The 15,514-nt window shown below is 40.3% G+C and overlaps 2 protein-coding genes across 4 annotated transcripts in view; one reads left to right on the top strand and one right to left on the bottom strand.

Annotated features, from left to right (window-relative positions):
* The window catches only part of LOC145434976 (maestro heat-like repeat-containing protein family member 1), a 135,886-nt gene that overhangs the window by 1,999 nt on the left and 118,373 nt on the right, over positions 1-15,514 (bottom strand). For all 3 annotated transcript variants that reach the window (XM_080312204.1, XM_080312206.1, XM_080312205.1), the window contains 5 exons: positions 3,951-4,097; positions 3,014-3,120; positions 2,257-2,338; positions 1,078-1,233; positions 689-823 (listed from right to left, as the gene is read on the bottom strand). In XM_080312204.1, the coding sequence (XP_080168330.1) occupies positions 689-823; positions 1,078-1,233; positions 2,257-2,338; positions 3,014-3,120; positions 3,951-4,097 (627 nt within the window). The remainder of the gene's footprint in view (positions 1-688; positions 824-1,077; positions 1,234-2,256; positions 2,339-3,013; positions 3,121-3,950; positions 4,098-15,514) is intronic.
* Positions 9,501-15,151, top strand: LOC145434983 (uncharacterized). Its single transcript, XM_080312223.1, has 7 exons — positions 9,501-9,633; positions 10,398-10,499; positions 10,565-10,692; positions 11,478-11,595; positions 12,017-12,289; positions 13,046-13,102; positions 13,164-15,151. The coding sequence occupies exons 1-7, from the start codon at positions 9,534-9,536 to the stop codon at positions 14,057-14,059; spliced, it is 1,674 nt and encodes a 557-aa protein (XP_080168349.1). The 5' UTR covers positions 9,501-9,533; the 3' UTR covers positions 14,060-15,151.

Genomic DNA, 15,514 nt, shown 5'->3' with positions numbered 1-15,514 from the left:
AAGTATTCAGCATTGCTACTCAAGCAGAAGTAGCGTTGACAATTTCTGTTCAATCGTCAGTAGGAGTATTATTTCCAAGACATCTCAAATGTACTGCAAGTGCAGGTAGAAAATGAAATGTCTGAAAGTACTCAAGTATGTAGGTCCGAAAGTAGATTATATCAAGGGTTCCCAAATTGAAAGGTATTCGTTGTGGGTTTGATCGAGTGGTGGCATGCTTTTAGCAGTCGATTGGACTTACTCGTGAAGATGAAGCCTGCAATTTCGAAGATAGTCACGTCTATAATTACGACGCACGCAAAATGACCTATGTCCCTGAACTATAGTTGTCTCCAAACACACCCCCTTGAGGGAGTAGTTTGCAAGTGGTAAAATTCTACTTAAGCCCCGGTAACTAATCGGATAGATTCATCGCAATTCCAGTGATTTGAGATTTGGGTCGTCAAATATATATGCGACTCCACTCCCGGCTCTCTTGAGATTCCAAATTGCGTGTCTGACTCCGTATTACAACCATGCATTCTAAAATTGCGACTCCACTCCGTAAACTTAAATTCACTTTGAATCTGTGTCCACAACTGTACCGACTTACAAGTCCTAATCGCAAATATACCATGCTCCAATCCAGACACTCAAAGCAGACAGACTGCCATTCATAGATTCCAATCGCCAAACTCAGTGTAATTACCAGAATTTTGGATAGGTCGTTCATAAACTCTCCGTAATGCAGCTCTGCGTCTTCTCTCAAGAATTTCGTGAACATCTCGCCGGCTGCCTCGGATCCCAGCGCAGGTCCGATTTTGTGCAGTGTGCTTTTGCACGCCTGAAAGAAAGACACGGATAATCTAGATACGCCAATTGCATATATAAGGTAAACTTTCGCGCATTATACATGGAAAATTACGGTATTATATATCTTTCATTCGGCCGCAAATCAAATATCGCCAGTTCAACAGCTCAACAACAAAAACCCGCATGAGTTCATCATAAATACGCAGAAATGCATTGCGACAATGCCGTATATGCTTATCACTACACTGCAAAGGAACGTAGTTTTTATGAACACAATTAGCTTACCTTTCGGACTGCGGGCTCGTCATCGTTCAGATGCAGCAAAATCGCGATGAGATTGTTATGCACTTGTTCCTGGAAGCTATTTTCCGACGGCCCGGCGGCACACCTCGCAAGGCAACCAAACAGTCTGATTGAGGTGCTTCTCACCTCCGGATTGTCCTGTTATCGATATCGATTAATATTAATGCACTGTTGCTGCCAAAGTTATATTCATTGCAGCATACTCTATCATACAAGAAGCTGCTTCGTGTGCCTATCATCAGACAGTAGCTTACAATAATGACATGGAAAGTTCTTTTGAAAACTCTTCTGGCTGCAGACATATACCCACGAAGAGTGTAAGCCGAAAATATTCGGGTTTACTTAAACATGAATTAATTATTCAACTGTATATTGAAGTTCTGTACCTACAAAAGTATCTTAATATAATGATATATAGATGCAAAGGTCAGTAACGGAGAGATAATGCTTTTCCGGAGTACTCAAGTATGTTTTACCTATTTATACACTTTACTCAAAAGGTTATATTTATACATTACTTCAACACTTCAACTCGACATTTTTTAGGCAAAATTATTGACTTCTGACACTTTTGATTTGGTAAAGTAGAACGTAGTTTCGGGATATGCTTTCAACTCTTTCGTGAATGAAAATTGTCATGGCGACTGGGGGAAAGAGTCCCACTATCACGGTATCTGAATATATTTTCTATCGCAAACTGCAGGTATTTGCAGAGTCAACAAAGGCGCGCTGATTCCCCTCGACCAGATCTACTTTTAAAGCTACTTTGTTGTTACTTATTAGGTCGCTATTTCCACTGCTACTAGAATTAGTTTTGACCTAATAGCTACTTCCACTTGCAATTGAGTAGATATTACGGAATTACTCGTCTTGTGCAGAACCACTTTAACAGCCTCTGTAAAAGTGTCGGCTTGAAAGCGTACAGGTTCCTATACATTCGTGACACTAATACATGGCAAAAGCGTATGTTCAAGTTCTACGCACCTCCTCTATATATGGAATTGTATCAACGTCGGGGCGGATTGAGAGGCCGTAAAGTCATACAAATATACTGGCATCATCAGGTAATATTCTCTTCTATTAGGAACAATGACGTGTGACGTAGTCGCATACAGAGTCGAAATTTATCAAAAATTCGACTTAGAATTCAATTCTACTAACCTTTTCAAAGCATGGGCGTATTCGCAGGCAAAGATTCACAAAAATCGAGTGAATATTCGTGTTTTTGACACCATTCAAGTACCTGTGATGTGGAATTTTACATTTAATAGGAGAGAGAGAGAGAGAGAGAGAGATTTATTGATTTGTCCAACCTTAAAGAAACCAACATTGACACATGAAACAACAGTACATGAACTTAACTGTATAGGACAGCGTGTGACCGATATGACTCTGGGTAGGGTCAACTGGTCTGACCACACCCTGCATTAACAAATATAGATATTGTGTCATAAATTTGGATGCATTTGGTTGGGATCGATCAATTCAGCTCAGCATAATAATTAAATACTGAAAAAAGACAAATTTGGTGTGAGACAAGCGGATCATTGGTAATGGAAGACGAGGTGACTGAATAATTCCTTTTTAAAGGAGTGGTATGGGAGGTCACGTATTGATGAGGGTATAGCATTCCATATGACAGGACCGGCATAGTAGATCGATTTCTCTGTGAGGTTACTGGTGGGTCGCTAAAAATAGATGTTGGCCTGGGAAGAAAATCTGGTATTGTGTGAGTGAACATTTTGTGGGTGTTTTCATTGGGTCTATAGAACAATCAGGCAGACACAATCTACGGGTCGCATGCACGTAAATGCTTGAACTCGAATGTGAGTTGAACACTTGAAACTCGACAGCAACGAGATCCCGATAACATAATTTTCGCCTTCCTGTCTCGAATTAGGGAAAATCAAGGGTATACCTTTCCAAACCAGTCATTGCTTCCAATGCAATAGAGTCGTCATGATCATGTTTATCGTCCATTCCAGACATCATAGCGCTCAGTACGCTGGTACCATATCTTTCAACCTAAATAAAACTGGGGGTGAGAATTCTTTCAAAGTGACACCGTAAATTAGTGTAGACATGTACACAGCTATATTCAAGTACTCAGTTTCGAAAATTTGTCGCACTTTCGCAAATTACTTTTTTATTCGGTTGAAAACCTCCCCTTCCACTTTTAGTCCAGTACCAACGATGGCTACTATGAATATCTCTGGTTGAATTCCATAAAAATTGATTGAATTCCTCGGAGTGCGGAATTGTTAAATTTGAAAAGTTACGTCACAGCTTCGCGGTCCCGATCTAACAATGATCGCTCGTCGATTGACATAAAAATGATTTCCTGTAGGAAAACCCTAATCTATCACTCTACTGTGAACGGAGTATTTACCAAGTCTACTATGATGTGCTTAATGAAGACTTCAACACAAACTACACATTGTAGGGTCTAGCGAAGTTTGAAGTAAACGTTCACCCCACCATGATCTCACATATCATTTCACCTATATCGTTTATTGTTACCTCTTTTTGAACGATTGTTATTTTTATGTCATCTCCTGCTACTTCCATTCAGAGAATATACCTCTCATTACCATGTTTACATGCCAAAGTGTGTGTCTGATTGAAAAAGACTATACTCCAAGTTGTTTCTACTCTTAATATCTTACTGTATCGTCGTCTTGTGGTGTTTGGAATTGATGAAAAAACTTCCCTACAACGAACCACAGCCGATAAATAAGACATTATTTTATCGCCCTTGCCACTGTTGAGATCATTGCTACGGTAGTTATATCGCAGCAATCCCCAAGATGAAAATAAATTCATACTCCAGATATTTTCTTTGGTAGTTCATTTACCTGTTCTGGCGTAGACTTGACCACATTTGCCAGACCCCTGATGCTCAGTCTGCGAACAGCCCCTGACGAATCCACCAGTCTGCCGCGTATGCTGTTTACAATCACTTCGAGCAGAATTTCATTATTGGCGGCAGAGTCCGCGACAAGCTGAAATAGACAGAACATAATTTAGGCTCGAATACAGCCAGAACGAAAGCGGCAAACCTACACGCTGTAGAAGGGTTTAGGAATTCAGGCAGAGCTGGACATTAATTTGCAACGCTGCACACTGCACACCCGAGTCGCAAAGCCACGCTTGCTTTTCACGATGCCAAATTCGCGCCCTATAAGACTAAAGCTCGTTTAAAACTTAATTTATGCTTTCAGCTCATTATCCTGAGTTCTGACTATATCGCAGCATCTAAATTCTATAACACGTGGCGCAGTTTCTGAACAACAAATCTCAGCAGACTGACATGGGGAATAGTCACCAGCAGCTATAGTGCTATATCATAGTTCGTATCTGTCAAATGCATGAAGTTGGTCTTGTCATAGTACGGTATAAAAGATACGTTTCTGAACGGTTGAGCATGTCGTCCGGGGTACGTATTCATTAATCAATAGCACTCGTAGTCGGATAATCAACTTTCTGGCTTCCCCACAACAATTACAGCGCTACAAATGGGAGTTGGCACACTATTTGCCAGTCCATTCCTCTGTGCTACAAAATACAAAATTTCGCGCGTTCAGAATTATCAAATTGTACTAAAAACTCAATTTTCCCAAAACCACACATTCGAGCCATGTGAAATCTATAACCCAACGCATTATGTCGTTGATTTGTTGGATGCGCATAAGCGCAGTTACCAGGATATGCCGAGGCTGCTAGGCGAGGTGCGTGTCGCTTGCATGTCATCAACGCCCAATGTTGGGATGTTTCGAGTTATTGACCAAAATTGACTTGAATTGACTCGGACTCGACGCCAGAGACAAATAGCTTCGTCATGACCTTAACTGGCTATATCGGGCCGTATTCAATATTGCAACTGGGATTTACAAGTGCGAACAAAGGACGATAGATTTAGAAAAACGAAATACTGGTTTCTCCTCTATACACAAACGAAGCCCGCAGTGCTTACTTATATGGCCATCACACATCAGTCCAGTCAGCAGTCCTTACTTATGATAAATTATACCCTTGCAGTTTTAGCGCGAAATATACACTATACCCTGAGAGCAGCATTCCTGACAACTGACATCGATAACCCGTGACTGATAAAATCGTAGCAGTTTAGAAATTGCATATGCATAGCACCAAGTTGGAGCTGCGCATCTTCTATTTATATGCATCTGCATCCGCACACATAAAACCTGCTCAAACTGGAAATATTGAGAGATATTGACTCCAAATCACAAAAAGTTAAATACCTTGACTTGTATAGAGCTTATTGGAAAATTTGCGTTGCTTGACTTGTGACTCGACAATTTGGAATAGACTCGACTCGACTCGTCTCGAGTCAATATTTGCAGTGATTTGAAATCACTTTCGACTCAAAGGTATAGTGAATTGATTTCAACGCTGCAGGAAACTACGGAAATATGAGAAAAGACGGTGCCATACAACCTCACCGTGTGAATACGATCTTTCAGCGCAAACCTCACATAAAAATGCCATTTGTACTTGTTAACTTTATTATATACCGTTACTAGCTTACCACAATGTCTACTAGTTGTTACACGAGACGTAATATAATATTTTAAACATTTCGAATTTCATTCACAGCATTGCTTATATTCGCTACTGATGACAGTCGATTGAAATGCGTTCAGGGAATGAATGAACAATATGAAGTTTTTGTGCCTCGAATGGCTTCTTTGAAACCATATAAATTCGCGATTTCATACTGCATCGAACGCGATACCCATGATAGCATGAAGCGAAGATAAGTCTAGCTAGATTTTGTGCGCGTATTCAAGTAACCAACGCCGAAGTTGACGCACTCATATTCCACGCGAACGCCACAAGTTAACCCAACGCGGAAATAATACATTACATAAAGATAAAAGACTGCAAAACCACAATAACAAAATTACCAAGATCAGCAGGATATGTTACTATGTCATGAGATGACATAAGGCTGTAACGACCGCCTGTCAGCATAACTGGATGAATAAATCAACACAATACAATGACAAACAAGGCAAAGCTTGTAAATCACACCATGGTTAGACGCAACGCTTGGCAACCTGACCGATTTAGCATATTGTTACGTGACGTTATATTGGTGAGGTCGATTCAGTGCTGCAATCACGTTGCGGCACCCCTCGCCTACATTATGCTATCAAATCACTCTGGCTATGTCCGCGAATGTCGCACTAAATATTTCAAGTATTTTTGGATAGCAGGTTGGCATGGACTCGAATTACATGAATCTATCATCAAATATACACTCCATATCATTTCAACTCGTCAAACACACCGAGCTGCGACATAGCACTGGAGGCACGATATTGAGACATGGGAATTACATGGCCTGGCCTAAGCGATCTAATCCTAATGTCATGTGTGACTTTTGTTTGGCATAGGGGGTGTTAGTACTATATCGATGGGAAAAAGATAGTTCATGTCGTATTCGATGTAGATTTGCGTATTGGACTGCCTTTACGAAGTAATCCTGATGAAACTGAACATGAAAATCAATTTTAAAGCATTTCCCCAATAACCAAGATATGCAACAAACTTGGTGTTTAAGCGGGCATCTGTACATAGGGTTGCATTTTAAAGCAAACGGTGTTTTAAAACACTTAATGTTTTAAAAGTTGTTTCAAACAAATTCCGTTTGAAAAGAAACAGAATTGTTTGTGTGCCATTTGTGTATATTCATAATCAAACCCGTATATCCGGGTTGGTACACGAGTGGAAATACACACGCTCACAGTGCAGCATCAAATAAACATGTAGCCCAAAGTTACCCACGTTGTGGTAATGTCATTTCTTTGACGTCGCTATCAAGTATCAACCTAACCAGTACCCATAGCATTGTCAAAAAGTGGAATGAAAAAACACAACATTATGTCTAATGTAATTCGTAACTGGCAATGTTTTCTTTGTGGTCGCATAAAAGGCACATATTTGAAGTTTAGTTTTATGACGTCACAAGGAGTGATAACCTGATAATTGATCTGCCCTACTCAGGTACTGGATTTTCCCTGCACCCTAAGATAACACGCCATACAGCGAGAAACAAATTTTGCCATCACAATTCGTGTCATTTCCATTACTTCACCCGCACCGCTCGAAAAAGAGTCGGATTTCTTTCCTATGCTGTTATGGTATGGAACTATTGTGCAGTCTTGATAAATAGCGGTTAGAAATATCATCCATTCCAAATATTATGATTGAAGTCGTTTGAGAGGGGGCGGATGAATACGCGCCGAAACAGGATGTCATTTAAAAGGTGACAAAAGCTGATATTGTTTTTCATAATGCATCAAATAATAGCTTGATGAATTGCCTGCCTTTTATCGACGTGCGGATATCTGTAAATTGCGACGCGCTGTTTCTCAGAGTGATTAGGATATACACGATATATCCGTTATAACTCTAATAAAATGAATCATAAGGATCCTTTATATAGTGTGGTTTAGCCTTTGGCAGCTACAAGATAAGGGATCTGATATCAGGTTGGCAGGACGAAACTTCAGGCAAAAGAATAAGAGGTAGTAGATGATGTTGTGCTTGAATGTAAAACATATTTTGAGCGTATATCGCCAAACCAAATGGCAGTGGTCTGATTCGGTAGTCGTGATCCGCTGATATAAGGAATTTGATTGCTTATGAGCCAGCAATCATCAGGCTGGTGATGTTTTTATGACATCTTAAAATATAGAAGCGGACCCATGGAATTCAGTGTTTGAATATCGTAGACCTTCATGGTGCGGAATGAATTAACTTCAGGCTCAACATACGGACGTATGAAATCAAATAGGTGCAGGGAACAGATTTCCGCCACAGCGTAGATTTGAAATCCGGCCATCCTCTTTTTCAGGTACAGTATTGTGCTTTCAAACGCATTCTAGTGGGTTAAAATGAGCCATATACATCGACATTGAAATCGATATATCCCAGCTGGGTAGCAGATTTTGTTTACAATTTTATGTGTGCTACCTTATTGCACCTTTGCAGGGTGGTGCACGCAAAGATAACGTACTCCACGGACCACGGATAAATCTCCGTATGAATAGGTGAATTTGACTTGCTGTCCAACATTTGAAATGGGTGTGAATTTCTTATCTGATTTATCGTTTACCTTGTGGATTGGCGGGAATCGGCAAAATACACGATTTTCGCTTACAGTGTACCAGTGTACAGTAGGGCTGTTCAAAAATAACTTTTTTTCCCGATTCAAGCCGGTCACCTCTTAAATCGTCAGGTTACCCTAAAAAACACTGCACACCAAATTTGGTTTAATTCTAACAAGTATAGGGCTCCGCAGATCCAATTGAATTTTTTAATTTAAACTGGAAAATTCGAAAAAAAAATTTCCAAATTGTTCTGCCAACCCCATGAAATTGTTGAGCTGTCTTCAAAGACGTTGCAAAACAAATTTGAGTCAATTCCGACCAGTAGAAGCGGAGTTATTGGAGTTTTTCCTTGATATTTCTCGGATTATCCTTGATTGGTGGATAATCCGCGATTTATCAACGAAAAACTCACATAACTCCGCTTCTACTGGTCGGAATTGACTCAAATTTGTTTTGCAACGTCTTTGAAGACAGCTCAACAATCTCATGTGGTTGGCAGAAAAATTTGGAATTTTTTTTTTTCAATTTTCCATAATAAATTAAAATTTTTAATTGGATCTGCGGAGTCCTATACTTGTTAGAATCGAACCAAATTTGGTGTGCAGCGTTTTTTAAGGTAACCTGACAATTTAATCAGTGAATGGCTGGAATCCGGGAAAAAAAGTTATTTTTGAACAGCCCTAGTGTACAGTCACCCTTTGGGAATAAAAGTCAATCTTGCATCAATCCAAAGTGAATCTGTGGCACAAAATTTCCTTCCATGCCTTACGATTGTCACTCAAATAGGAACAGAAGTCGCGGATCGACGATATATTCATTACACGGTTATGATTATGCCCGGTTGATATCGCGTCAAAGGCTGAGTAAACTGTGTTATGTCTGCCCACGGCCTGGTTAAATGTAATCCTTCAACAGCATGAGGCAAACGGTGATTGACATCAGGAAGTATGTATTTGTGTACTGCATCGAAATCCGTTTCATCTCCACTTCATATATAGTTGGGAAGATATATCAATCATTATTGTACAGAATTTTTTTTCGAAATACCAATCCCCAATTCCTGTGCCCCGATATATAAATGCAGTGTTTGCCTCCAGTTTACCTAATTTACCTGAGAACACTCATGCATAGTCATTGACCTAGTCTTACCTATTTCGCGGGCAGCGTTTTGTTGACTAAATGAAAGCGTTGCCCATTACCGATCAGCGTATATAGTGGCCGCATTTATGTGATATCGCAATCTATAAACTTGACATGCAACGCCAAATTTGTCTTTGAACAGCGTATAAACTTTATGCTATGATCATTCTGCTAGCTTTGCTGGTCGCTAGGGCCCTTGGCGACGGGACACGCGTATTTTGCACTGAGCAGGCATCAAATTTATGCTACCAAGACTCAAGTAAGTATACGAGTATATTACTTTATTGAGGTTATTTACTGTGAGCACAGCTTATTATTTCAACTGAACCAATCAAGGAAGCTGCGCAGTGCGCATGCAATTAATCTTGATTTAGCTCAGACTTTTTAAAACTGCAATACGAGCTACATCTCTCCGAGACAATATCAATGTAAAGTCCCCGGTCGTCAGTAAACTCAAGATTCAACTAATCGTAATGGCTATTGTATTATAGTAACAAACGATACGCTACTTATGCCCTGAACTACACTGTTACAAGCGAAATGAAAGAACAAATGAATCTTCTATTGATCTCAAATCTAAGACCAATCACAGATACTGCATCATTACAACGAGAGTGGCCATGTCACACTCGGACCGAACTGGTATGATTGAAAATTACTCAATGAAACACCAGTAATCGATTCGCTAAGCTATAGGAGCTACGCCTTACTCCTACAAATTGCACATGAAATATGAAACCATCTCATTAAACGACCTGTAGCGATCTCGTGTAAATTACCACAATAATTGCCTTAAACCAGGGGCATGACCATTGCCCACTCTTACTGTCCGTCTGTCAAAGTTGAAGCGCGATTTCAACACAAAATTCCATGAACTAGTATTGGCGGGAAACCACGCAACATGAACAACGTTATAAAATGAGAATGTCGGGCGTCTCATACTCCCATACGATTCATAATAGCTACCGAAGATTTCGTTTCACACGTCGGCTATATTTCGTATTTTGTTATCACTTCAATTAGATTTGCCGAGATTCGGAAACGCATCCGACACGGCACCGGTTCCGGATACCTTAACGCTGAACGTATCCGGAATATTTCTCGACATCTCGTGGACACAACGCGGTGAGAGAGACGCCTATGCGGAAAAACCTGGCAAGCGTCTTGTATATATTATTGTTGTTTTGTAGAATCGCATCTGACTTCGGTTGACGGTTACTCTCTCGAAGTGACAACAAACGAGGGAGATTCCCATGGCTGGATTTTCCGAATAAACTCTTCTTCGATTCGGACTGAAGTATACAGCGGTGATGGCGTGGTGAGTAGCCGTAATTTGATAGGAAGATGCATATACTTTTATTTATTGGACTCATGTGCGGTGTAAATTTCAGAGAGTGATCAGTAGTGGTATTTCTAGTTTATCGAAATGCACAAGTAAACTTTTGCACTTGCGCTATTTGCTCAATTGGTTATATTTTTAGACTACTTTCGTTTATACTTGAACAATTCCTTAGTCAAAACTACTCTTTTTAACACGTTGGATTTTGAGAAGCATAGAGTGGTTTGGTCACACGTTTGTACCGTTTTTCTTAGTGAAGTTGTCATGAAAACCACGCGAAATATCTCCTTTATCCCGGTAACTGAATATATGTCAAAGATAGTACCTCGATGTAGTGTAGTTCTTCATTTCCAACAAGTGACTAAGATACATCTTAGATAGTAGTCACCACCTAGTTCCAGTAACTTATAAAAGTATGCGAACCCGCGACCAAATATACTTTTTAAAAATACTTGAGTACCTTCAAAATTCAACACTTCATATTCTTGATGTATTTCTGAAATGGCTTGGGTTTGTTACTACTTCCACTTGTAATTGAATTGTAATGTACGGTGTTACTTCTACTTCTACTGGACTGTAATACAAACGATGACTACCTGAACCACCTCTGGCAAATTTACAGCTTGTCTAACTAGGTTGTAGTAAGACTAATATACAGAAAATGGCTGGCTCGAATCGAAATCAAGTGACCTTTTCATATTCTGTTTTTATAGATGTTACATTTGGCGCAGTTTATATTGAATGAAACATTTTCCTATATTCAGGTGCACTTTACTTTTGACAAGGCGGTATACTATCCAAAATCATTTACGACAGTGACGTTATATGCGTTACCGTTGTATAACAAAGATCATCAAGACCACTACAGGATCGCTATGCAAGGTACCCTGTCTTGTTTCATCGGACTATTTCATGTCATAAAAATGTTCATATACATTTTTGCGACCGGTCACAAAGCAATTAAGTTCTCAGTTTTGAATCGCAACCACCTGTTTCAAAATGAATATGGCTCAAGTATAAGCAGTTTCAGAAAGTAGATTTAGTCGCGGGTTAGCGTACTATTAACAGTTAATCGAAGGCGATACATTCGATATTGCAAGATGTATCTTCACGACAAATGCACCACAACTAATATCAGCACAAATTGGCAAGCTCATAAGTAAGTATAGTGCGAGTAGTCGTAGTCGAAAACTGAGAAGTTTTCTTTACTGACCACCGCTAAGTATCGCGCACTGCAAGCGGAATGCGATCACCCATTAGGTCATGCAATGATATTTCCTACGAAATCAAATATATCTTTCAGAGCCTCAGCCAGATACCGATGCAAGTGATTCTGAACAATCGGTGCTGCTACCCGATGAACTTTTCGAAGAATCAACATTCGATGTACCTCAGCCACCACCAAGTCTAGACCAGATATCGCCCCGAGCTAACTACGAAATGCCCACACGAAAAGTTCAAAACCGCAATTCTTGCTGGACTCGGATCATTGTGGCTGTGCTCGCATCGAATCTCACCACCGTATTGATTGTATTGATGGTGTTGATGGCAAAGAAAAAGTTTCGGAAGAGAAAAGGTTGTATTACGTTCTCAATATCACAGCTTGAGAGCTGGTTATTACAATTTTAGGATCCGAATGTGGTTCTGGTATCCAAAGTCAAGATGCAGACCCTATAGTGCAGGATATCGCAACCTTCTTGGCTTCGTGACCAGTAAAATTTTAAAACAAATTGTACGGAGCAACGAACCTTCGAAAATCAAAATGAACCATAATGTAATAACGACAAATGTTATGCAATTGAAATGCACATGTTGGAAATGTCAGTTGAATGAGAAATTATTTGTAGCCTGTTTGATGCTGAACTGGTTATATGCGGCTGTATTGAACCGTTTGTAAGACAATTATCGTTATAAACCACTCACCAAATGAGTCTTTTCTATTTGCTAAAACTGTCGAAAATTAACAAGATTCGGGATAAAAACCTTGCTAGCTTTCAGACATAACTAGTGTCAAATTGGTTGGGGTCTGCTAACAAACAGTTTGGTATAACACTCGCACGATTACGACTTACGCTTAGCCTGAAGTAGACCATGAACTCTATATTGCGTTCTGAATCAATTCAACATACGATGATTCATTTCTCTAATTAACGGACAAGCGTTCAAACTCTTGCATTTCAAAATTGAGATGTCAAATTGCAATATATTTGGAGGACCGGCACGAAAGTGGACATTGACGAATCATGGGACAAACTTAAACTAGTTTATAATATAGGATCGGATGTGGTGGATTTAAAATCGGTTTCTAGTGTAGTGTTGTTTTGATATCTAGGATCGCGGAACGAATCCGAAAGCGAAGATTTGCTTGAAAAGGGAACACGGCAGAAAGGTATAATTGAGCGTACCGGTACCCCAATCGACATCATTATCAATCATATCTTGTTTATTAGAGAGCACAGCGCAACGCAAGTTAACGCGAATACTAGTGATGGCCAAGTCGGACGGAGATAACGGGTACCACAAAGACATCGCATTTTGCCTCGCCAACACTTTGAAATCAGCACCCGGCTTTCAAGTAGCGTGCAATCTCTGGATGACGGGAGATTTGGCGGGTAAAGGCGCAGCGTCATGGACACATGACGTCATGAACACGAATGATGTAATCGTGTTATTATGCAATGCTCACATCATTGAGCAGAGCGCGCCCGATCTTCATAAATCACCGGATGCTTATACGCAATTGATTAAAGGTTTGCTGAACAGTGTATCGTACGACAAAACAAAGCTTATAATCGCTTGTGTCGAAGACGTCCGTGTTCATTCGTGTTTTAAAAACATCGACCTCGTATCTTTGCGCGAAAGCAAATCCTACAATATTGCGCACAGCATGAAGGAGTTGTTAACGGCTTTGAGCCCGAACGGAATGGATCAATATAAGAAAGACGAGTTGAGCTCGATGTACGCACATGCAGTGGCCAGATTACATCAAAAGTATCAACATGAAACCGTAAAAATAACCTCCTCGCCGGACGACTCTACGCATGGAAACCCGTCGCTTTACGACAAGCGTAAAACATTCGAGAACTTTTGCCATCGAAAACACAAAGACGAAATCGACAAGAAGCGACGAAGAAACCGAAGCGAATCCGCGAGCAGTGGTAAGAGCGAACACCAATTCGACTCGGTTTACTCGTCACAGTACAACAGTCGAACCACAATCAGCATGACTAGCGATGACACTGGGTATTTCGACAATTCTCAAACGAGCAACGCAGAAAAACTAATACAGCAGCATTACAGTACATCGCGACTTATCGGGAATGATGTTCTTGAAGAGTTGGAATAAGGCGTATGATCTGCGAGGATACTGTACGTTGCTCGGAATACTCCAGCAGTAATCAGATTTGTCGTTGAACTGACCCAAGTACAGTATCAGCAGTACTGCGCAATTGTAACGAAGTGAAGATCACTCAACCACCTGACGGAAATGTCAAGATTACTCCAATTCATAATAGAAAATTGGAGATTGGGATCGCAGTTTCGTGGACGCTCTGCACAGTAATTCAAAACGAGCCTTCCAACACCATAAACTGCGCCCCTTTCACGAGGCGCAGCAGACGTATAAGACGTAAAAAGAGGTTCAACTCAGAAACTACGTATCCTCTCCGTGGTGGCGTACAGCAGGGACAATTTCAGTGATAACAGCTATCCACAGACTATCTTTTACAGCCTGCATCGAACAGAACAATTATTGACAGTACAAAAACTGGCACAGGAGAAATGTAGTCCAACAAAATGATCTCACTGTAAAGCAGAAGCCCATATCGGTTCATCTTTTTCGATTATATATTCACTCGAATCGGGTACAAATATAAGCGATGCTTGAATGTTTAACGAGTATATTATGTCCATAATTGCAACTAGCGAACATACATTGAATATTCTGACACCAATATCTTAGTTATACCCAGATACTCGAACTTGAAAGGTATTATTAAAAGGACGGTCGCTTTCCTGGCATTGTACAACACTGTATCATCGCCGGATACACACTCAGCGGGAAATCAAAACGAAAGATTGTTTTATATGAAACCGCACACCATCCTAAATCGTGGGATGTCGGTTTGAAGAAGTCTATTTATTAATCCCTTATAGGAAAATTAAGGGAGTGGGAACATTGTCAAAGTACACATTAAAATATATAACAGTGCGCGCGTTATGCAAACAACATCCGACTTCACATCCAGACCATCCGTGTGGGCAACCGCAACATTATGACGAAATACGAACTGATTTATTTTGAGGTGGTCATACACGGTAGAGGCAATCTGCCCGTGTGTTCCTATTGAATGACTTGTCTTCTCTATTTCATTTACCAATTCCGTAATTGCTCAATAAACGTACTGCAATAATTGTGCTATGACACTCGAACACATGTTACACCAGTGATTATTGTGGAGAACAGCGCTGTGTTGTTGTAATGGATGGAGAACGCGAGTGCCTGGTCGGAAACTAACGAACTTGACATCTCGTATCAGTTCGCGGTGCTATACGGCGGTAATCTGCAGTATGCGACTATCCTTATCTCATTCTACTTATGAACGTACCGTATATATTCATAAACTGCGTTGACTGAATAGCAGATGGAACGATGTCATTGTGTTGCGCGAATAGCCTAACAGTATAACATCGTATGCGTTGACATCAATTTCCATTCCAATTCTGATGACCAAGTGCGATATCGCAAGTCTTTCATAATTTTGCGACAAGGCAATATATATACGCCGCGAAACTTCCCAAA

This window comes from Botryllus schlosseri, chromosome 3 (assembly GCF_051294905.1).
Source record: "Botryllus schlosseri isolate E-star chromosome 3, Bs_hap1, whole genome shotgun sequence".
Classification (NCBI taxonomy): Eukaryota; Metazoa; Chordata; class Ascidiacea; order Stolidobranchia; family Styelidae; genus Botryllus; species Botryllus schlosseri.
The sequence above is the reverse complement of the archived record's forward strand: the minus strand, read 5'-3'. Positions and strand labels throughout refer to the sequence as shown.